Here is a 25,320-nt window from a genome sequence, read left to right as displayed (position 1 = left end):
ATGATGTAGTTTTCATTGGAAGGTCAGTGGGAGGGCCTAGCACTGCGCATCTGACCTGCTGCAAGGAAACCGGGGGCGTACAGCATATATAAAAGCGAGCGGCCGATATAGCCATCATTGTATACCCATCCTTTGACGAAGCAACACTGGCGCGATACTCAGAGTCGACCACGGTCGTTGTCGATAGTAAGTCGATTAAAGTTTAAATCTTTTATTATAATAGTGTAACACGTTTCATATTCTCATGTGAATAATTGAGCGCGGGGTCGATTGACTGCCGCGACGGCAGTGGATACCTGCGGCCGATCACGCACAGTTGCGTTGTTAATTTGACGACATGTTAGAGATGTCAAGCAGACAGAACCTGCATACTACCATCACTACGTGTTGGTTTTTTATTTGATCTAAGTTTCTAAGAAGTTAAGCAGGAAATTGTGGTTAGGTGATTTGAATTGCGCCAATCTCCCGGGGTTTCAGTGAGGAAAATACGGAAAATATAGCTTTTACTTTTCACAGCGATATAATTTGCAAGTTTTGAAATGGTGATTGAGTGATTTGAAAACTTTTAAAAATTAACAATATGTGTAAATCGAAGGTGTAAATTCAAAATTTTGTGGCAAAACTCCCTGGATACACTCTCGAAAACTGCAAAGTTTATAACAACAAATCTAACTTTTTAAAGTCTGTTATCATCGACATTCTTGGATCTGTACTTCCGTATTTTATTCAAGCTAGGTCTTTTCGAATACAGACTGTGTTACTAATTGTTTTCATTTTGTTTTAGCCAACGATGATAATGAATCTGAATCTAAAACGTGTGGAAAATTATTGGTGGCGTTATCATGGGTGGTGGTAATACTGACTATGCCGATTTCGCTTTTCGTTTGTTTTAAGGTAAGACAGTTTCCTTTTTAAATCAGTTCTCAGCCTTTTTGAACCTCCAACGCAAAAGAGGATTGTTAAAGACCGCTGTTTTTGTGTTTGACTGTGGTATCATCTCCCGAACAAATGTTTTTTTTTACAGTTATTTATAATAAAAACCTAGTTTATTTAAGTTGGTTTTTAGCTGACTTAAATTATAATCTAAGTTTAATAATGGTTTTTGAGATATTTGATCTTTAAAATGACAATGCTGGAGTGTTTCTACTTTTCTTGGTTGTTTGGATTTTTTACTAGGTACCTACCGCTTTGCTTTCATTACTAGCAGGGACCTTAGGGCTAAAAAAAGTTACCATATTCATAAATAAACTTTTCACTTCTCATGCTCGTAAAGTTGGTATTTATGCTGTATCTAGGCGACATAAAATGACTTTTTATGCTCTAATGCATAAAGTTAAATCTTCATCTAAGACCAAGGTAACTAATCAGCTGTCAACATCCACAAACAAAAAGAAAACTATATATTTTTGAAATATTTTTTTTCATCACACTTACTCGTCAATGATGTTATTCCATGCCTGTACACTAAATGACAATGGTCTCAATTGTTCCCGCGGGAATTATTGATTTACGTATGATTTTTCTTCTCAATAAGGGAGTTATGACTTTAGTTTTAAAAAGTAAGTAGGTACGAGTACATCATTTCAGACTAAATAGGTTTCAAGTCAGCCAACGTTTTATTCATGTCATGATTAAGTCGGCTTATAATCTTCTATACTTATCTTACACGTATTTATTTAACTAATGAATTTTTACATAAAAATAAAAATAAAAAAACATATAAAATTAACTAAAACGGGCTTCCTCATCCAAAGGCAGCGCAGCGCGGGGCATTGTGCCTAAGACGCTAGCGGCGTTGCCTCGTTGCACTGCAAGGCTCAGTCTTTGGGCGAAGAAAAAGCCTGCGTTTTATTTACTTATTTAAAACTTAGCTATAACCCAATTTAACACCTTAAAAATTTCCACGCATCATAAAACTTTATTTTTATATTTTTAATTTATATCAAATTGTTTGCAATAATTTTAGTAATTTTTTTTTATAATGTTGGAGTAATTAGCTAAGCATTATCTCTGGTAGACTCGAAAAAAGTGACAGGGGGACTACTACGAAATTCATAATTCAAAATAGAAGTTCGTATCGTTTTGCTGACGCAAATATTATTTAATACGAGAGTGAGAGGGACGGTACGATACGAAATTTGATTTTCGAATTTTGTTGTAGCCTCCTGTATTGGCGGGTAGCCGTTAATTTATTCAGTTGTTTTCTTGGCGTCTTTCTTTTGCCGAGCTGTGTTTGCCGAAGTGTTAAGACACAAAATACTTTCATTTTTTGCATTTTTTTCCTCGCAATGTGATAAAAATCATTGTGTGTATCACGGGCCGTAAGGGGATTACATACTCGAGTAATTAGGCGTCGGGCTTCTAATTGATGAAAAATAAAAGGTACCTAGTAGTATGTGAACAATTGTTTCCACTGTTGCTATTTAATTTCCTCTCAATCGAAATGAAAAGCAGTGTAAAACTCGAGCATTAAACCCATTTTCCTAAAAATGAAATGTAAAATAAAATGCCCCGTTTTATGTTCTCGTTGTACAATCTACTATTTATCGGTGTACTAATGTTTCGGCGAAAATTATTTAGCAAATTATTAGCTCCCAAACTATTTATCCCATATTTTTATTTAGGCGAAATTTCGTTTCCCAACTCAACATTTCGCACTGATATCATTTCCCAACTAATCATTTGATAAATTATTATTATGCAAATTATTACCTGGGATTTTTTTAAGATGTCATTTGTGTTTTCGTCAAATGCATTGATTGGCATTCTTTAATTTAGCAAGCAAACAAGCAAGCAAGCCATTATTTTTTCCGTTCTGTTACAAAAAAATACCTAACATCGAAGGCTATTTAAAACTGTTTTCCAACTCGAGGGTACCGACCAAGCGCAATCCCGGTTAGAATTCGGATGACGACTAATCTCAATGGCGTCAAATAGCCCGAAACATGTCGAGCTAAACTCGGTTTAAGACGTGAGTTATCCGTTACAATATCATTTTAATGATGTAACTCTCAGAACTGCTGGTTCTTAGGGTTCCGTAAAGGGTAAAAACAGGACGCTATTGCTAAGACTCCGCTGTCCGTCTATCTGTCTGTCTGACAGACTCATGAACAGAAATGACATGACATGACATGAATGATCTAGACAGTTCACAATTGATGTATTTCTGTTGCCGCTACAACAACAAATAAGTACTAAAAACAGAATAATAGTAGATTATTGTCGTGGCCTGGAAGTAGGCAATTGCTGGCTGAGTATGAGTATTAAACGGACGAGCTTGCGAGTCCGCTTAACTAATACGAAGCCAGCAATTACTATTCCAGTCGAGACTAATATAAAGCTTTTCTCAAAAATGGTGAATAATTCTGAAATAGAATTAACTTTTTCTCAAAATATATTATAAAATTTAATTTTATTCCAATATTTTTCTTATGCTTTTCCGCCTTTTTTCATTAAAAATAAACTGCAGGTGTATTTTTCCACCGAAAACACCACAAGCTATTTCAGACCCAATAGAAAAAGTCCGGAGTTCCTACAAAATATCTGATACCGGCCATTAGACTTGGCTGTATACGACTTGTGCCAACATTTCCATGGCCTTTTTCTTTAAAAAAAATGTGACTGATTGCAGGCGCGCTAATTCATTATTGTCGAGCTAGCGCGCCTGCAATCTTTTGAACTTTTTAATTTTTCGCTGACCATAAACTATGCAAGAGGGTGATTCTGATATGTAAAGAATAATGTCAACTTTTACGGACATTTTTGAGAAAAATACATTATTTAAGTGGGACTTCCATATGTGATTTTTTTGCTTTGCTCGATATTAATAACGGCACCAGGTAGACGCTTAAAATATTCACAGAATATTTAGTCGTAGGTATAGTCACTTTAAAAAGAAATAATTGAATTAAAATAAAGTAAATATTTAAGGGGGGGGCCATACAACAAACGTGATATTTTCCCGACAAAAAGTTTATAATAATAATGAGTCTCTAATGATGTAGGTATAGATAGATAATGGTAAAGTCAACATCAGAAGTCGCTATACACTTCAGGCGCTCAAAGACAGGTAAACGTTTAAATTGAAAAGTATTTACTTGTGAGCGCTCAACGTGTCACAAAAACCTGAACAGTTGATATTCATTAATTTCTACACTCCTAACTAAGTCATTGATACCTTAGCTGTCAAACAATCACTGGTATCTATATCTAAGCAGTCAACATATCAAATATATCTGAACAACATGGAAAAATAGACGTTTAAAGCATATAACTATTGTCGAATTTTGATAAAAACTAGCTAGGCTAATTTCAGGTACCGAAAGCTGGAAATACACAGGTTCATAACATTTGGTGCAATAATTTACAATTAAGATAAATTCAAACTAATATTTGATTTAATTTGTTACATACATTTAGCTAATCAACAAAACTGCAGAGTAATAGTGTGTCGCGCGCTTTATGGGGTTTATGGTGGCTAAATATGGTGGTTAAAACTGTTTAAAAAATATTTCATTTAACGTTTTGAAATTCCTTTCCTGTGATTTAATATGAGGCCTATTACTAAGACTCAGTTGTCCGTCTGTCATTAGGCTGTACTGTATCTCATAACATAAACCATGGCAGTTGAAATTTTCACAGATAATGTATTCTGTTGCGGCCATAACAAAAAATACGAAAAAACGGAGTAAAATAAATATTCAGGACTACACTGTGGTAGAACAACGCAACCTTATCCGGTTTATGTTCCTTAGAATAAAATTGTCTCAATGCTAGATGAGAGTTGAAAATAAGTTAGTAAATATTTTTTTTCACAAAATCTTTATTTCATAACAATACAAGGAATCATATTAAAAAAGGTTATTATTATTCCCCTCATTGGCGGCCTTAAGGCTTAGGCCAATGTCAGTTAAATTAAAGATAAATATATTCTTCTTCCTCACGTTTGTACGGTGATTGTAGTTTTTGCAACTTGATAGCAAAATTCCAGAAACCACGCGGAGACAACTTGCGCATAAAAATATCAGACACGAAATCAATATAGAATTTGGTGATCACTGTTAAAAAAGGTTGGCGAAATCTGAAAAGTTTATTTGACAGTGACAGAAGTGACATTGAGAGATTTAACAGTGATTATCTGTCGTAGATTATTTGGTCTTGAATTCCAGTTTTTAGTATAGGTAGTATTTCATTCGGCAGTTATTCTTACAATTGATTTGTACTTTATAAAGCACACGAAGACTTACGGGGATAGAACCTTAACTCGCGCTCAAAACTTTCCCCAACCTGATCTAGTGCTTCGAGCTCCTTATATTACCCTGTGCGGAATGCAATTTGATGTTTAGGTACCCGGTAATAGTATGTATACATACATTATGTATTTAAATTTGTTTTACTTACTTGCTAGGTCGCCAATTATTTAAATATACCTTTTGACTCATAGCTAAAAAATAAATACAACTAGGACATACTTTATGAATGGTTTTATTTTATTTTAACGGTCATAGGCGGGGCCCTTCCTTGCCACAATAATACATTGTTATACACTTAAAAGGAAAACATTCTCTTTATAAAAAATAGACAGTTCCAGCTTAGATTACATGCTATAGGCCGTATACGTAATAATAGGGCATATGAAGGACATATACATATAGCATATTTCCTCAAATAGTAAATTAAGAATGTGTGGTTGTGTTTGTGGCGTTCTAAGGGGGAGGCCTTTGTCCAGCAGTGGACGTCTTCCGGCTGATGATGATGATGAAGTTAAAAATTAAATACTTATTTATTATGTAAGGGGTTTTTGGGTTTCTTCGTTCAAAATCGCATGTAAACCCCTTCAGCATTGAGCACGTTTTGTAAACGCTCTCTCATCGAATTTACTATTTTTTTATAAAGAGTTTTGCCTCGGAAAGATATATTGAACACATGATTATTTAATAACAATATTTATTACCCATATATTTATATTTTGATGTGCTGTGAAAATGTTGATATGCTTAGTTACCATAGAAATAGTAACGGCTTAGCAACTGTGGCATCTTGGGTGTTGACGTGTTTGTGGTTGATAGTGCAGTCAAGGGCAAAGATATCGACACGGCCAAAGTTACAAAAACATGTACCTATACACGACTTTATGCACTTAACATTAAGGCCGTGTATACATATTTTTGCAACTTTGTAGAGGTGAGACGTACTAGGCAAAACGCGGCTGAGTCTTGCGAGTACGCGTCCACAAAAAGACTAGATCCAAAGACTAGGTCCACGAGTATCTACGAGTACTTAACTCAATTGACTCATTGCGTAAACTACATGATTCCCGTAAATACGCTCCCGTGATTGCGTATACATCGTACTAGTTTTAGTAGTTTTACGAATATTATCGAACAAAATCGAATCGAATACCACGTCACAGTTCAGTCTTCACACTTCATATTTTTTTAATTTTAACTTAAGTATATTAAATACTGACTAAAAACTTCCCTTCATACTTCATACAGGCTTAGGACTGTCAGCAAATTTTATAAATTTTTCAGTAAAAAAAGTACATAAACGCTTGTTTCCAAGTTGGCGGAACGTTGTCAGCCGCCGTACTCCTAAATACTCGTACGCTAAAAGAATCGCGGGCGGGAACGCATACTTACGCGTCCAAGCCAAAACCTATTCCAGTAAATACTTATATCTTCATGAACACTCGGCCCGTGTATAGAGCTGCTGACTGTACGGAACCCTACTTGCGCGAGTTCGACTTTCACTTAGCCGGTTTTTTGATCCATTTTGAGGCATGTGCATTATTTTCTATAACCATATATATTATTACTTTTTTCAACACGCCGTCAGTTGATTTTATTGAACTTGAAAGGAAGTGTTGCCCTGCAACGGCTGAAAAGGGGTCTAAGATGTGCTTAGGCTCCGACATGGTGCATGGTTGATCCTGCCCTGTGTACAGTCGAGTTCATAAACTTGTGAGCAAAATTTTGATCAAAAATATCTGAACACGACTCTATTGTTAACCGCGTAGAAGCGTAGTCAGATATTTTTGATCAAATTTTTGCTCACAAGTTTATGAACTCGACTGTACCTATATTTCAAACAGACCCTGTACTACGAAATGCATAGATGGAACTTCGAATCTTGCTTTCCTGCTAACGCTATATAATGTAATACGAGAGTGAGAGGGACGGTACGATATGAACTTCGATTTTCGAATTTCGTAGTAGCCCCCCAGTGCTAATGGTAAGATGTTTTTAGGTCGTGCAGGAGTATGAGCGGGCTGTCATCTTCCGTCTCGGTAGACTCCTTCCCGGGGGAGCTAAAGGACCAGGTAAGTAGATGCAGATTGGAAATAAAAAATCTAACTCTTTCGATACAATACAATACAATACCAAGACTCTTTATTGTACACCAGAAATAGTAAGCGATACAGAAAACAATTACAAGGTAAGCAAAAGGCGGCCTTATCGCTTAAGAGCGATCTCTTCCAGGCAACCTTTTTTACAGAAAGAAGGAAGGACTAGTTTACAACAGGTGTTGCATCAAAATTAGATCAGAAAATTAAAACGTAACAGAAATACATCTACGAATACATACATAATTACATCGTACATAATATAATATACGTCTAAAATAAATATAGGCAGTGAGATAAACAGCAACAAATAAATAAATAAATTATCATAATGCTAATTATTACAAGATGACAGGTTAGTGACAAAGATTTTGCGCGTCGTAAGTCAATCTGATATTTTTTCATACGCATTAGTACTTACTTTAAAAAATATTAAAAGATAACAAAGATTAGGTTGATGAGGACATCTAGTTCTGTCACGCCAATGCTTATTTATATCATTATCTGTTTGCGTAGGTATGTAGAGCGTAGAGCACCAGCATTCTTTTATTTTTATCTGTGGTGAAGTGGTAAAGTGTCAAAACTATCAAAATGACATATTTATGTCAGATTGCGGGTCCAAATCAAATTTGATTAGCCAATAACCACGCGTAAATCGTGAAAGCCGTAATTTTCGTAGAAAGTGCAACTTGAACCATCCACATCATAAGCTTTCAAAGACAAAATGAAGCTTATTGCTTATTTTTTATTGAATTCGTAACATTGTATTATAATTAAATAACTACAGAAAACGATTTAAAAATCATTTTTCTTAAAATAGTTTTAGATAGAGATAGAGATATTTATTTAGAAATAACAAGGAAAAGCAATAAATACTATCTGACATCCAAGCCTAAAACTATTTATAAACTAAACTATGTTACAAAATAAAAACGTCATCCAAATCTTCTGCCCCAGATAGAGTAATAAATAAGTAATTAATATTGAAAATTTGTCGCATTTTTAATAGAAAATCTACGCTGCGCGAGACGCATTCACGCATTCGGCCGGTTTTTTTTTATATTTCAAAGAGCGAATTGTCAGGCAGGGGCACAATACAAGCAAGCAAATAAACTTCTCATTTTGGACATAACTCCACCGCCTTTTCAATTTATCTGTAAGCCCTAGCCGTACGGAAATCGCTGAATTGTGTTAGATGTAAGTAAATAAAATTCTGTAAGTTCAATAAAGTGAGTTTGCTTGCGATCCGATGGCTTTGTTATTCGGAATTCTGTGAAATGTGAGGAATAAGGCACCGTGTTGTTTCATATTTTACATTCATCGATTGGACGCTTTGTGTAGGCACGTCGGGCACATGCTGCGGGGGGGGGGGGGCAAGAGCGCAGTTAGCGGTATCGGTATTTTTTGAAAAAATATTCGTTTTTCTGTTCCTAATATACAATTTTACTCGCAAATGTGACGAAAAACATATGTCGCACGGGCGGTACTAGAATAACGAACATCGACTCATTAAAGCCCTCAGTCTTCGACTTCGGGCTTCTAATAGACTCTCGTTCGTAATGCCTTAATTACCGCCCTTACGACCTTCTTTCTTTTTACGACTATTGCCTTTGCCAGGTATATTCTTCATCTTGCCCTGTATTGACGTCTACACGCGCGTCGACCTGCGCACTCGCACCTATGACATCCCGCCTCAAGAGGTCAGTAAGCGTTAACTTCTTCACCGCCAGAGTCATCAAGTCGTGACAGGCAATGGAATTATGCCTCACACACCACGTCATCCATACATTACAAACATTCAACTCGAAATTTGAATAAAACCGGCCAAGAGCGTGTCGGACACGCCCAAGATAGGGTACCGTAGCCATTACGAAAAAAATCAAGTAATGTTATGTGTGTTATAAAACAATTAAAACACTTACTACAGTCTAAAAATCTATTACCAGAAAAAGAGCGTATCTTCACGGCACTTACGTCCTTTTGTTGAGAAGCTCAGTTTTTCGGCAATAGCTCAAAAAACGGTATATCCAATCATGTTGAAACCAATTTTCGTTGAAAGTATTTATTAAGCGTTACCTTTCCATATTTATTGCATATTTTTTGGACAAATGGTTTACAAGGTAGAGGGGGGACACAATTTTTGCTACTTTGGGAGTGATTATTTCCGGAAGTCTTCACTTAGTCAAAAAGTTTTTGAGAACCCTTACTATCTTTTCAAAAGAGCTGTCGAACTATGTGCCACGCGTTGATGCGAGTTAAATTTTTTTTTAATTTCTGTTACGTGTATCCTCCCTCCTATAAATATTTATTGTTGTAATTTAACTACAAAACTAAAAAGCGGCTGTTACAAGACATCTGTACTCCAAATTACATTGATATACATCTAGTACTTTTCGATTAAAATGCCTGTGACATACGGACGGACGGACAGACAGACAGACGGACTTGACGAAACTATAAGGGTTCTGTTTTTGCCATTTTGGCTCCGGAACCCTAAAAATCAAGTTTATTGGTCGCTGGTTTTTCTGTGGCGTACAGAGCATGTCAGGTTGCAGCAGCCAACCTGAGCAAGTATGCCACGGTCCTATAGAGGTAGTAACTCCGATGGTCAACTGTGGTCTTGAGCATTTGTTTCACTTCACCAAATGATAATTTTCAAGAGATGCACGAGTTACTACTAAATATATTAAATTTATCATAGGTGTCCCTACAATATTTGAAGCGTTCCCTCGATTTCCTTAAGATCCAATCATCATATACAGATTTGGTTCTTATGGGTCCTAATTGAAATCATTCCTAGACGAACGCCAAAAAAAAACAAATCGGTTCATAAATGACGGAGTTCTGAGGTAACAAACAAAAAAATAGAACCGAATTGATAACCTCCTCGTTTTTTGAAGTCTGTTAAAACATAAAGATTATATGTAACTAGCCTTAAACCGCGGCCTCGCCCGCATTAGAAATAGCTTAATGCCGTCTTAACTGAACTGTTGTTTAATTATGATCGTGCAAGTTTTCAAATAAGTATACCTACCTACAACGACAACCGTTTACAATATTATAGGTTAACTGTTTACCCCCCCCCCTCCCAAAATCTAAACTGTTGGGTGGAAAAATTTGAAAAATTTCAGAATGGTAGTAAATATATCAAATTTACAACGAAAATTATAGCGGCTAAGATTGCTCGAGAATTATTGGTAGTTTAAGAGTAAATAGCAGCCTAAGGTATAAAATTAATATACCTATGATGATGATGATGATGATGATGATGTGATCCTGTTATCCCTCACTAGGGACATAGGGCTCGTAGAAGAGTTTTCCATTTGGCTCGATCTTGCGCGGCTTCTTCCAGCTCTTCCCAGCCGAGACCAATTGAGCCAGCCTCCTTCTCAACTGATCGCCTCCACGTGGTCCGAGGACGTCCTGGCCGTCTTCTGCCAGTAGATTGCCAACGGAGACCCTGCTTGGGCAGGTGATCATTCGACCCTCGAAGCGTGTGTCCAATCCATCGCCATTTCCTTATCATAATTTCCCGGCTTACTGGCTTCTGGTCAGTCATTTGCCACAGTCTTGCGTTTGAGATAGTTCGAGGCCAAAAAATTCCAAGGATACGCCTTAGGCATTTTTTAATAAACACCTGCAAACGATCGGTGATATCCTTCCTTACGAACCATGTCTCGCATCCGTACAATAGGACTGACTTGACGTTGGAGTTAAACACTCTGATCTTAGTGCGTCGAGTTATTACGGTGGATGTCCACACAGGTTTGAGTTGCGCGTACGCCGCCCGCGCCTTGTTGATGCGCGCCTCAACATCGCTATCCGTTCCCCCGGTCGGATCGACCACACTTCCCAGATATGCGAATTGGCCAACTTGCTCAACGGCCCCGCCGTTAATGTATATCGGCACTGCATCCGAGGTGTTAAGCCGCATGTCCTTCGTCTTCTCACAGTTTATGCGCAGTCCCTCTCTTGCAGCGTATTCGGAGAGGTCGTTGGTCTTGGATTGCATATGCTCTCGTGATGTTGCGAATAAACAAAGATCATCTGCGAAGTCTATGTCTTCGAGGCCCCCCTCATCTACCCAAGGCAATCCTCTCCTCTCTTGACTTGTTACCTTGCGCATCACGTCATCCAAGACAATGAGGAAAAGCAATGGCGACAACAAACAACCCTGTTTCACACCCGCCGTGACCGGTACCCGGTCTGACAATTGTCCCTTATGCATGACTCGGCAAGAGGAGCCCATATAAAGATTTTGGATAATTTTTATGATCTTAACTGGTATACCCCTTCTTTTTAGCGCATGCCAAATACTTGTCCACTTGACCCTGTCGAACGCCTTTTCGAAGTCTACGAACAAAGTGAAAAGTTCACTACGCATTTCATTGCACTGCTCCAAAATCATGCGTAAAACGTTGATTTGATCAATGCAAGACCGCCCTGCTCTAAATCCACCCTGTTCGCCCCTCAGCGTACAATCGACAGCACTCGTCATTCTGTGTAGCAGTATCTTGCAGAGAACCTTGGAGACCACAGGCAGTAGGTTTATCCCTCTCCAATTTGAGCACTGGGACAAGTCCCCTTTCTTGGGCAGCTTAATTAGTATGCCTTCTTTCCAATCTTCAGGCACTTGCTCAGCTTCCCATATCGCCTTCACCAAGGGACAGAGAATATCGGCCACCACCTCCGCGTTCGCTTTTAAAGCTTCGACTGGAATACCATCGTTCCCGGGTGCCTTGCCATTCTTGAGCGCTCTTATATATAATATACCTATACTTGGAAGATTCAGTACACAATACGAAATCCTTAGAAAAATATTATTTTATTTTTAAGTAATGGCTACGGAACCTTATCCTGGGCGTGTACGACACGCTCTTGTTCGGTTTTAATTATTTTCATTTGTAGGTATACCAATATGATTTATGTTTGTTTATGAGATAAAATTTAGATTATTGTAGTGGCATGGAAATAGGCAAATGCTGGCTGAGTGAGTATGAGTATTAAATGGACGAGCTTGTGAGTCCGTTTAACTAATATGAAGCCAGCAATTGCTATTCCAGCGGAGACAAAGCTTTTCTCAAAAATGGTGAAGGAAATTAACTAAAATACAAACTGAGACATGGATGCACAGAAAAACCAGAAAAAGAGACCAGCGCTGGGAATCGAACCCAGGTCCTCAGCATTCCGTGCTGCGTGCCATACCCCTACTTTACCACTGGACAGGAGAACCGACACAAGACGGATAAGAATTTCTCCTATGCACACAATATCTTGTTGCTTTTTTTTCTACTACGCTACTTAAGCAGCTGAAGTGTAGTGTAGGGGTATGGCACGCAGCACGGAATGCTGAGGACCTGGGTTCGATTCCCAGCGCTGGTCTCTTTTTCTGGTTTTTCTGTGCATCCATGTCTCAGTTTGTATTTTCGATATGGTTTTACGGGATGACCGTAAAAGTAACAAAAAATTTTAGGTTGAAATAAAAAATACAAAGAGACTCCAAATAACCAATCATGAAAAAAACTAAATTAGAAGAAACTTTTCCTCAAAATATATTGTAACATTTCATTTTATTCCTGTAAAATGTTTATGCTTTCCCGCCTTTTATCATTAAAAAAAACTGCAAGTGTATCTTTCCACCGAAAACACCACAAGCTATTTCAGACTGAATAAAAAAAGCCCGGAATTCTAACAAAATAACTGTACCGGTCATTTGAGCTGGCTGCATACGACTTGTGCCAACACTTCCATGGCCTTTTAACTTTTTAAAAAGTTTGCGACTCGACAATAACGGCGTTTGATCCAAGGGAATTTGTATGCGACACTGTGGAGCTAGCGAGCCTGCAATCTTTTTTAACTTTTTTTTTTCTCTGAGCATAAACTATGCACTTCCCCTTCTGATACTCGTATGTGAAGAATAATTAATGTCAACTTATACGGAAATTTTTGAGAAAAAGAATTGTTGATTCACAAAAGAAAAACTGTGTGTCCTTCTGTATCTTCTGATGGGTAATCTAACTAGATTTATTTATAAAACTGTCCCATTGTTTATACTCGAAGTTCATTGATTGGACCTCCGCAAAGTAACACCTAATTCAATAAACTATACTTTTCTTCCTGTCGATCTAGGTACTGACAAAGGACTCCGTCACCGTATCAGTGGATGCTGTAGTGTACTATCGCGTCCACAATGCCACCATATCCATAGCTAACGTGGAGAATGCCCATCATTCCACTAGGTAAGGACCCGACAAGGCACTTGGAGCTAAAAGAGTTGATGACAGCGTAAATCAGTGAGGGTTTCCTGATAGGTGAAATATCGCTAGATGGCGTTAGTACCCGAACGGGGCAGAGTCCTCTGAAAATTCGTATTTACGAAAATGAACCATATTACAAGGAGAGAAAATATTTTTTCCATAGCACCTACAGTTTGTTCAACATAGGAATCGACAGAAGAAAAATAGGCTCTTTATAATGCACACTTTAGGAAGTCATTTAATAAATTTCATTTTTTTAGTATAGGGTCTAAACTAAATTCTAATTAAAATATCGAAGACGTCAATAGTAGTTTCAATTATTTATTAACTAACTGTTGCCCGTGAGTCCGTTCAAGTCTAATTCGTTTATTGCTATTTCGCGGGAACTATGCAATTTTCCCGGATAAATACTATGCTATGTAATTTCACCTAAATCGGTTCAGCGGTTAAGCCGTGAAGAGTTGCATAATAAACAAACATAGGTACAGAATTACAAACTTTAACAATTATAATTAATATTAGTGAGATTAACTTTGCTATTTTTCATATCACAATTTAAAAACAATAATAAAACTTTTCGATTTTGTTAAAAACGGAAACTTCTTCCTATAAAATACCTAAAGAGGCGGAGGTAAAGAACATTATGCAAGAAACGGAACGTTTATAAAATATTGTTAACTCAAGAAATATTCTGTAAGTACATTATATAGTTTTTAATCGCCAGTTTGGATCAAAATGTCATGACCGTTAATCATATACGAAATACGATTAGTTAATTTTTCACAACTAAAGCACTGCACCAAATTTGATGAAATTTGGAATGGAAAAAGCTTGAACTTCATAGCAGAAACTACGAGTAGAATATTTTTAAACAGGGAATGAGAGTGGATGAGTCCTCGAAACACATTGCAGTTATTGAATTAAGTATATAAATACAAATCGAATTAATATTACGTGGCAAATTACGTATTAATAAAAAAAAGACATATTTTACGACTTCACAAAAATTTTTTAGACCCCCTTCTTCCGTGTCCTTCTAGAGTCCAATAATGTTGCGAGTATCCGAACATCAGTTCTCTTTATACCGGGTGTGGCCTGTAATACGAGCAAAAAATTATATTATAGATCGTCCTCTTCAAACTGAACAACGACTTTTAAGGATAATGGAGTCTTTGATTTTTCCTTTTTTCATACAAATTAAATACTGCTATCAAATGTACGCCATCCTAGAACACAACTGACGTCGCCTGTCACGCTACAAACATCAAGCATTTAGCTTTACATTGCTTCTTCGAATAAACTTAAAAGTGTAATAAAAATGAAAAAAACTACTTAATTATTTTTATTAGTCACTGAACTAATGTTGTTCAGTTTGACGAGAAATTTCATAGAATTGATAGCGTACATAATATAAATAAAAATAATTTTAAAACTTTGAATAATTGATTGACTCTTGAATCATGACAATTAAAAATCAAGTTTGACGAGTATGATCTATGTTTTCATTATTTGCTCATATTACAGGCCACGCCCGGTGTTTTGTCGCCATGACAGGTCATGACCAAAGAGTATTAGGACCTATAGAAATCATGATATATTTATTAGTAACAAAATAACATGATAAGTATTTTACATTGATAGTAACGATAAAGCTATATTGCCAAAAATGTTATTGAAATAATACGATATTATGGCATTTAAGATACTTAGAAAACTGTGGTTGCGCCGTATTGCCGTGTGCAAGGAGGTGGACAAGCCTAGGCAACGCTGGCCGGAAACCTCTGATGCCACTCGTTATTCTTTCGTTGTCATCTTGTCGTCTGTCTGTCATATATAATTATACAAACAAATCATTCCGCTCGATTCGCGCTGTCATCGTTCATCCACCATTACCTCTCATATTTCGTTTTCTAGAATTTTTTTACCGTACAACGGCAAAAACTACTAGACACTGGCAAAACTGTCCTCCGATGGACAGAGCCATATTTTTTTAAAGAAACAACAACAACAACAACAAATCATTCCGCTCGACACACAACTAATAAAGAAGTTAAATCCTTCGGATTCGATTTGTAGCATTCGAACATGGCGGATGAAGACGATATCTAATTTTGGTATTTCTGCTTCTTTGGCTAGTTGAAGTATAATTTTGATAGTGTTTTATGCGGCGATTAACCTTAACAGTGAACAGTGATCACAAAATTCTATATTGCTCTCGTGTCTGACATTTTTTAATGCGCAAGTGGTCTCCGCGTGGTTTCTAGAATTTTGCTATCAAGTTGCAAAATCTACAATCACCGTACAACATGCATAAGAAGAATATATTTATCTTTAATTTAACTGACATTGGCTAAGCCTTATGGCCGCCATTAAGAGGAATAAATAAAATAAGTTAAATCCTCAATAATCTGCTAGGATTGAGTGATAATAAATACAACGACGTGCACTGCCTTCAAGATCATCGCAAACCCGTGGCCAGTCAGAAGGTCGGCAGCGAACTTGGGGAAGTCCACCTTCCTTCGCCAATTTGGCACGGGCCGCATCAGACTTACGGTTTTGTGCTACTGCTGCACTCTGACTATTGATTAAAGATTAAATAGCTAAAAGCAATCTCAAGCAAGGCTGTAACGTTAAACAGACCACTCGATAAGTTTCTTATCTAGCGATAGTTTGCCAGACAGAAACCCTCATTGTCAACATTTGTGAAGTGTGCTTTTAAAGTTAGTTTTTTGTAATTTTAACTCAACTTAGCGATTTTGGTTTAGGTCCCTTTCGTCCTCAGCGTGTTAGCAGTATAGTAGTCCGCCGTTAAGAAGTCTATCCTGATCCTGGCACGTGTCACTCCCATACTGAATACGTCAAAAAATAAAAACATTGACGTATTTAGTACCAGGATGACAGGTGTCAATATTGACTTCTTAGCAACGGACTACTATAGTTTTAACATTATTATGAGTAAAATCATCCGAGTAGATGGGTCGATCAACTTTTTCTCGTACCTCGTTGCCATGGTTACGTCCCCTCGACGACTCTTTAAAACCAAGAGTTTCTATATGTTTTCTGTGGTTAAAATTCATCGAGTATAACTTTTTGTCATGTTACAAGCTCATTATTTTGTAGACTTTCTCCTAAGGATATTAGTCGCATAATTATATCAAAGCAGTTATTTTAAGAAACTGTAATTGTTGTCTCTTGGACAACGGGGCAGAATAACAAACAAGAAAAAGTTGATCGACCCAGATATAGATTGCGGCGCTATACTGAACTAGCTACGATGTGGTGATTTATACAAAGTTCGTAATGTACTAGAGATGGGTAAATCCGGATCCGAAGATTCAAAAGAGTCAGATCCTTAAGCGGATCCGAATCCCTTATCGACTCCTTTCAAGTCTTTAGGTTACAGCTCATTACAGCCACCCGGCACCCAAACAGCACCGCCTCGTCTAGAGCGGTTAGTATTCTTCATATGCGCTCTCTAAATCAACTCCGTAGCGTCACCGTCGCCTCACTCGCGAGGTTGCCACGCGCGGACGTCGAGTGGACCACTCGCTGCCCGCACGCTTGCGATAGGGCGCTCTCCACTCCCTCGACACCCCTTTCATCCCCCCTACTCGCAAATTCGTGGACTGCGCGAGGTCCACTTATTGTCAACGCGCAGCCCGCGTGTGGACCACCTGTCGACAACGAGTGGACGCTGAAAGTCGAGGCGGTGCTGTTCTGGTGCCGGTGGCTCTAATAAGCTGTAACCTTTATCGACTCGGAGCAGTTACTAACCCCGACCAGCCTATTGGATCGAGCGACTCGCGATCGGCGATTCAGCACTCACTTCACTTTCGCTCAATCACGTCAGATCGGATCGGATATGTACCGTCCCGCTCACACTAATAGCATTTATTAAGAGAGGTAGAGGGATAGCATGATACCAATTTCAGAGCCGCTCCCCGAATCCGGTTCACCAGTAGAAAGAATATCCGAAGTTACTCACAGATTCAAAAGAGTCGAGGAGGACGAATCGGTACTTCAGTACTTCGGTACCGAACCCGCTGGATCGGCCATAAGCAAACTAATGATCGTGCGAAACCGGAGTCAATTAAAGGAGTCGGAGTCGATAAGCGAATCGGTACCGATACCGGAGCTGGATTTAGTGAATCAGATCTCTTCTCGGAGTTGAGATTACCCAAGTCTATAATGTACTGCTACTCGGATGGTAATGGGTCATTCGAGCATTTCAGCCGCATCATTTTCATGGTCACATTTTTTTGGAACGGGTTGTGGTATTTGATGACATTTAATATATATATAATAATCTAGACTTAGAAATGTTTTTCTAAATTTCTACTAGATAACCTGCAAACTGTAACAGAATCTTCTACCATGTCAACAGAAATGCGCCCACGAAAATCATACTAAATAAATGCTCGAATAATGGACAATATTACCCATAGCTACCCCATAGCGTAAAGAGAAACGAGGGGGAGCGAGACGAGACTTGAAATTTGTATGGCGGCAAACGCGGCGGGCATACACTTTCAATTCTCGTCTCACCCTGCCTCGTCTCGCCTCGCCGGTGGAAAATCACCTCTAGACCCTTTTCTATCAAGGCTGCTGGCTCAAACTACACTCCGTAACACCATGGGGACCCGACCTTTGCACGAGATACTGAGTGAACGCGAAACCATTTCCGGCAACATGCAAATAGCCCTGGACGAAGCTACCGAGGCCTGGGGAATCAAGGTGGAGAGGGTTGAGATGTGAGTATGAGAAGTATTTACACACACATGGTCAACGGTTATTTTGCTCCGAGGATGAGCTTTGGTTTATTTCGAAACGGGTCGTGTGGTGGTAGTTGGGTGTTTTGGTTTGTGTGTGTTTTTACAGTGTGGAGGGGCTGCATGAATGTGTTCAAGCAAATGTGTGCAGTTGTTGCATAGGAGTAGCCGGTGAGCAAAGTACTTACCTACCTATATAACCTACCTACCTAATTGTTTATATATAGTCCATTCGATTAAGTATTAACATCTTAGTTTTTTGTATCTACACAACACAATACACAAAATGGAATGATTTGTTTTCGCTCCAACACTGCTGTGTCAAGGTCTTGTAAAAAAAAAAAAAAAATTAACAGACTACAAAAAACCATGAAAATATTTTTCTACCAGTCTGAAGTCGGTCGGTGCCTCAGCACGAGGAAGCAGGAGTGAACCTAATGTTATCTACCTCACCTACGCACTTTATATTGGGCTTCAATCACTCCTGCTGGCTCGTGCTGAGGCACCGACTTCAGACTGGTAGAAAATTATTTTCATGGTTTTTTGTAAACAATCTAAGATACAATATATTAACTGCTCGTCACTTTTTACGAAAGATTGCTTATTCCGATGCGGAGACGTTCAAACCCAACGTCTACATATTCTATAGGTTTTATACTTTAAGTCAATATAAAATATTCTTATTACATATCTCGATGATGCAACAAAAATTTATTTAATTATTATTTTTTTAATAATTAAAAATAGTCTGTCGAAGATTTTTTTTCTAAATTCATTTCTAATATATTTTCTAATATACTAATTATAAAGTATGTTTCATTCTGTTATAAGACAAGTGAAGATCTTTTCAAGTCGGATCGTAGACCAGCTGTATCAATGTCATTGAGACTTGTAGTACCTAGGTGGGCATTTATATTTATAATTGTACTCGGAGTTTATCTCTCCGATGTCAACAAAATTTGGGAGGAAGACTCAGTCCATGATTCCGAGCTGTAAAAACGTGGTCTCCGGATGAGTCCCCAAAATATTGTATGGATGTGTCCGTTCCGTTACGATTTTTCCTTAATAATTAATCCATACAATATTTTGGGGACACACCTGGACACCCTGTTTTTTTACAGCTCGGAATCATGGACTGAGTCTACCTCCCAAATTTTGTTGAAATCGGAGAGATAAACTCAGGGTCCAACTTTAAATAGAAATGCTCAGGTAACTAATAATTATGATTGTTATAAATGGGTACACTGCAATGTAGTTAAAAAATACTTAACTTGATGAAAAGCCTTAATTAATGGTATTGAATTCTCAATGGGACAGCTGGCTGTAGATCGACACGGCATGTATCGTTCGTAGAGGCAAGGTCATAAATGTACTCGTATATTATGTATGCATGTTACCGAGACGTTGAAAATATCTATAAACCTAATTGCAATAACCATAAGGTCGTAGTATACACACAGGACGTCTCTGCTCATGGGGCTTTTAATCCAAAGATCGATTCTACTTGCATACCGTAACTACTTTTGTTCTACAACTTATTAAAAATAGGACCACTGCTATTTTTGTTTATTTCCTACAAATTAAATGTTATTTTAACCGACTTCAAAAAAAGGAGGAGGTTATCAATTGGGTTGTATTTTTTTTAAGTTTTTAATTCAGAACTTCGTCATTTACGATTTTTTTTTCGTTCGTCTAGAAATGCCCCACAAGCACAAAATTAGGATCTGATGCTTGGATCCTAAGGAAATCAAGGGAACCTTCAAATATTATAGGGACACCAATGGTAATTTGGATATATTTAGTACCTAGCATTTGCTCTTGAAAATTATCATTTGGAGAAGTGGAACTGATGATGAAGACCACATTTGACCAACGGAGCGGCTACTCAATAACAAGTACTTCACGGGTTGAATTTCAATTACTTTAGCACAATTGTTAAGCAATTTCAGCTCATCGTTATGCATATGATAAAATAGTAAGTAATGAACATCTCTGCATCTGAAAAAGCAATATTTCGTAAACGGTAACGATCAGTTGACATTAATTTATTGTATCTTAGATTATTAACACTAAAAGAGAAGACTAAGAGTGAAAAAAAAATTATAACAAAAAATTGAACCGACTGCATAAAACCATGAAAATAATTTTCTACCAGTCTGAAGTTGGTGCCTCAGTACGAGCCAGCAGGAGTGACTGAAGCCCAATATAGTATGTAGGTGAAGTAGACGACTAGGGCTCCACTCTTGCTGGCTCGTGCTTATGGGCATGCGCTCATGACATCAACTCCGTAGTGTGACCGGATCACCTCGCTTGCAAGGTGTCCAGTCCACGCTCGATCGGCGAGTAGACCACTCGGTGATAGCTCGCTGTTCGTACGCTTGCCTCGCGTGAACCGCGTGCGGTCGGCGCGGCGCTCCCCACACTTACATTTCATAATAGACTACTTGGAAATTTCGTGGACCACGCGACGTCCACTCGTTGTCAACGCGGCGTCCACCCGTAGACCACCTGTCGACAAAGAGTGGACGCCGAAAGTCGAGGCGGTGCTAGTCGGGTGCCGGGTGGCTCTAATGAGCTGTGACCTATAGTCGATCAAGAAATTGGTTTACCACCCTAAGGTTTAATGTCATTTGCAGCGCTTAAAACGTTAAAGCCATATCAAAGCCTATTTTCACTCACAAAGCAATATGACAATCGGCCTTATTGTTTTATTTTTGAAGTAGGATCTGTTATTAAATTGGTAAAGCACATCTTGGTTGGTCCTACATTCATACTGGGTGGTCCTAAGGGACTACGCTAGCTGACGCGGTTTGCACGGAGCGGGTGGACACCTATTGAAAAATACCTAATGTGAGCAGCGCTAACAGCGCGCGCCGCGTGCAACGGATTTAGGGTTGCACCTTTTTTAAGGCGAATAAAGTATTTTTTTCATTTTAGAAGGACAAAATAAAGTACACAGAATAAAAAAAGAGTATTTATTATTTCTCTCCTTAAAAGTGGATACCAGTTTATTTAGTCTCATAAGTACTCATAACCAGTAACGAGCCAGTAAGAATAAGTTTTACGTAAATAGAGTATTTTTAGCGTACTTTATTGGTGTCGTAGATTATAAAGTCGCCTACATGAAAAGAGGACAATACTCTATTTTAGAGTACGGGTGGTAACCTAAACGGATTGCACCTGCGCCCGCGCCCGCAGGCTGCGCCCGCGACGTGCACCCGCGCCAGCTAGCAAAGCCGTAAGAATTTTCATGAATAATCAAAATGTTACGTTTACTTCAAAACAGAAGCTATAACATCTTTCAGCCTTATTCATAAAAAGTTAGAGCCTCCTTGAAGGCTCCTTGAAGGCCCGGTGCTAAAAAACATGATTCATAAACGTCTGTTAGCGCTAATCAGTTGATCAAGGCTCTACTAAAGTTAGAGGTCCGTAGACCCTCCTTTATCTCCCTGCTAAGTCACAAAATGGCCACCACAAGTTTGAACAGCTGACTTTGACAAGAGCAAAAAACCATACCGAAGATATTTTTAGTGAAGGGTTACGCAGATTTCAAAAAATCCAGGAAAAATTATTTTCAGGAATTTGTATTTAAAAAACCTCTAAATTAGGTACTTATTTATTTCTGCTACTTTACTAACAATTAATATTTAAAAAAAAAAATTAGGATGATTAACATAATTACGGCTTTTTGCACTTAGGTACAACATAAACATGCGGATCGGAAATGACGGGAAAACAAATCTCGCTTTTTTTTCCTCCTAATTTGCTGTCACTGCTGTCAATTTTTTTTTAATTATCGATGAGGCCATTTTTTGTCTTTGATTTGTCAAGATGGCCAACATAACGCGTCTAATCCGTCTATCAGCAGCTTAACAACTAGCAGACTGCTAGCAAACGTTTATGAATCATACTTCTTGACAACCGTCTAACAAGCTTAATCAGTCTGCTTAGTAACAGACCGATCAAACCTCAATTAAGGATTTTTTATGAATAAGGCTGTTTATCTTCCAGCAAAGACGTCCGTCTACCAGTGCAGCTCCAGCGCGCCATGGCTGCCGAAGCTGAGGCTGCTCGTGAGGCTCGCGCCAAGGTCATCGCAGCTGAAGGCGAGCAAAAGGCTTCCCGAGCCCTTCGAGAAGCCTCTGAGGTCATCGGAGATAGCCCCGCGGCACTGCAGCTACGTTACTTACAGGTAACCTAGGGCTCTTCAAGGCTAGAGTGAATAGGCTGTTACTGAACCAGTGATACCTTTGGTTGGCCTCATATGGACTTAACATCAGGTGAGATAGGGGTCAATCATGATCAGTTTTATGTAAAAAAAGGTGTTGCTATTCAGAGTTGCATTTTTTACGCAGTGTGTGTTCGGGAAACGTGAGCAGGACGCTATACGCTCAATAACTGATTATGGGTCGTTTACAATCATACTGTCTTAAATAATAGCCCTCTCTTTTAATTGCAGAGTGATGCACTTAGTAGATATACTATACAGAATTTAATATTTTTTTGCAACATTTAAAAAATAACGTTAATCACACCAGTACTGATAAGATAGTCTATAGTACACTTCGTTTATAAAGCAGCTAGTCTAAATAAGTAGCAAGTGGTCAAAAATGTTCCCCAAATCTCAAGTCGATCTCCGTTCGTCTATTTCCTGGTTCATGAATTTTAATTCTACGACCCAAAGTCCACGGAGCTCTTATTCCGCTTGGCTGAGGCGCTTCGCACCTTGACGGAACTCTTACCAAACCTATGTTTTGTTTTAGTTTCCGACACAAACACCCGGGGAACTTTTTAGACCACTTGCTACTAAGACCAGTTGCTTCTTAGACCACTTGCTACATAGACCAGTTGCTTCTTAGACCACTTGCTACATAGACCAGTTGCGTCTTAGAACACTTGTTACTTAAGCCAGTTGCGTCTTAGACCACTTGTTACATAGACCAGTTGCGGCTTAGACCACTTGTTACTTGGACCAGTTGTTTCCAATTTCTACTTAGACCAGCTGCTTTTCTATATCCATTGCGGTGGAGGACACCGCCTATGTTGATTCAAATACGCTGTTACGACTAAGTATTAAGAATTTTTAATTTTCTTGCCACTGCGAAGCTAAGGTATAGCAGACAACCTTGGGTCCTGCCTGGCTTTAGGATGCGGTAAGCTTGATGTGGTCTCCCAGCGGCGTTGCCAGACGTCCCGATTTTGGCGGAACGTCCCAGTTTTTTATCAAAATTAAATGTGGGTGAAGACCAAAAAGTTGCAAACCTTATAAAATAACGTAGGTATATCCATACAAATGTATGATTAATTTTCGTGTCACAATGGAAAGAGTTAATAGTCAAGGAGCGGAATTTTCATAGCAAAAATCAAATGTCATGAGGGATTGACCATTGTGTTTTATCGACTGTCGATGTTTAATTGTCAGTTAGCACGATATGTTTTAGGTAATAAAATTAGACCTGTAATGGGGAAGTCTTTTGTCCTGCAGTGGGACACTATTATAGGCTATCAAAAAAAAATAGACCTGTGTGTTTGTTACAAATTTAAACATAAAACCGAAACGGAAATGTTAAACAGTGTAACTGACGATAGATTACCTTCATTTAAAATAACAGAATCGAAATCTATATCTGTACAAATTTACTATTATATTTTTTTCATCTTGTCTGTAGTAACAAAGAATTGTCATTATTTTCTCTACATTGTCACCATTTAAAGTAAGAGAATAATTTAAAATTAAGAGAAGGATATTACTTTATCCATTTTTTAATCGTTTTTCTTTTACGATTAACCATTGGTTAACACGGCAATCTAATAAAATAAAACTTGTTATTTTTTAGAAAAATATGGCTCTGTCCATTGGAGGACAATTTTGCCAGTGTCTAGTAGGTTTTGCCGTTGTACGGTAAAAAAATTCTAGAAAACGAAATATGAGAGGTAATGGTGGATGAACGGTCAAAATAAAACTTATGACAACTCAAGCGACATCGAATGTCAAATGTTACGTGACATAATTTATTTTAATAAAGAAATGCAAGTGGCTTATCAAAGAGGTCAAATGCTACAGAATAATGTTAAAAGTCGGTAACATGTGAAAAATCGATAACTGGAATAGCCGATAAATGGTCAATCCCTCGTGACATTTGATTTTTGCTATGAGAATTCCGCTCCTTGTTAATAGTACCTAATTCTAGCTACCTGCGTTAGGCAGTTGTCTCACCGCCGGCGAGGAAACGATTGGCTATCGACTATTTTCTCGCTCAAGAAACGAACAAAAGATATAAGATCCTGTGTGAGTAAAAGAGACATATATATTAATAGTTGATCGCTGGCGGTTCACACTGCCGGCTATAAAACTAGCTCAGCGATACTCGCTCAGCGCTGTTAGCATGGCGGCCGCCCGGCTCGAGCGAGTGGAGCGAGTAATCGCCCGTCGTGCTCGAACACTCGCTTTTCACTGCTCGCCCACTCGTTTCTAGTTACTCGCTCTGCTCGCTTCTCGCTCATCGTCGGCGGTGGAACAAGTGCCTTACGGTGTGCAACTTTTTGGTATTCACCCATGTCCTGCGCGGGACAGGCTCAGTTCCGCTTTTGGGGGACAGCTCGACCGACAGTGCGTGCAGCAAGTTTTTTTTTTGCTATTTCTGGTGGACAGTTATGGCTGTCATGACAATCCACGCCCACATACGGTCAGTTCTGATCCAATCGGCAGCGTCGTGCCGATTGGACGATAAGAAGGATGATGTATGGCCACCAGAGTATTGTCACGTAAACGTAACTCAAAACTTAAATAAAAGGTTAATATTTAAAAACTTCTGATTTAACACGTTTTTTTACTATGTACCGCTTTCGACGAAATATTCCCGCTTTTTTTCACTCAAAAAGATACAAAATCCCGATTCGCCAAAAAAAAATCTGGCAACGCTGTCTCCCGGAGACATTCGTGGCATGA

The 25,320-nt window shown here is 38.4% G+C and overlaps 1 protein-coding gene across 1 annotated transcript in view; it reads left to right on the top strand.

Moving 5' to 3' along the window:
- The first annotated feature begins 296 nt into the window (after positions 1 to 296).
- Positions 297 to 25,320, top strand: part of LOC141437097 (band 7 protein AAEL010189-like) — a 57,985-nt gene continuing 32,961 nt past the window's right edge. The window contains exons 1-7 of the mRNA XM_074100323.1: positions 297 to 386; positions 785 to 894; positions 7,249 to 7,321; positions 8,963 to 9,045; positions 13,475 to 13,584; positions 18,204 to 18,353; positions 22,383 to 22,563. Coding sequence (XP_073956424.1) covers positions 338 to 386; positions 785 to 894; positions 7,249 to 7,321; positions 8,963 to 9,045; positions 13,475 to 13,584; positions 18,204 to 18,353; positions 22,383 to 22,563 — 756 coding nt within the window. The 5' untranslated portion in view covers positions 297 to 337. The remainder of the gene's footprint in view (positions 387 to 784; positions 895 to 7,248; positions 7,322 to 8,962; positions 9,046 to 13,474; positions 13,585 to 18,203; positions 18,354 to 22,382; positions 22,564 to 25,320) is intronic.

Source organism: Choristoneura fumiferana, chromosome Z (assembly GCF_025370935.1).
Source record: "Choristoneura fumiferana chromosome Z, NRCan_CFum_1, whole genome shotgun sequence".
In the NCBI taxonomy this organism is placed as follows: domain Eukaryota; kingdom Metazoa; phylum Arthropoda; class Insecta; order Lepidoptera; family Tortricidae; genus Choristoneura; species Choristoneura fumiferana.
The sequence above is the reverse complement of the archived record's forward strand: the minus strand, read 5'-3'. Positions and strand labels throughout refer to the sequence as shown.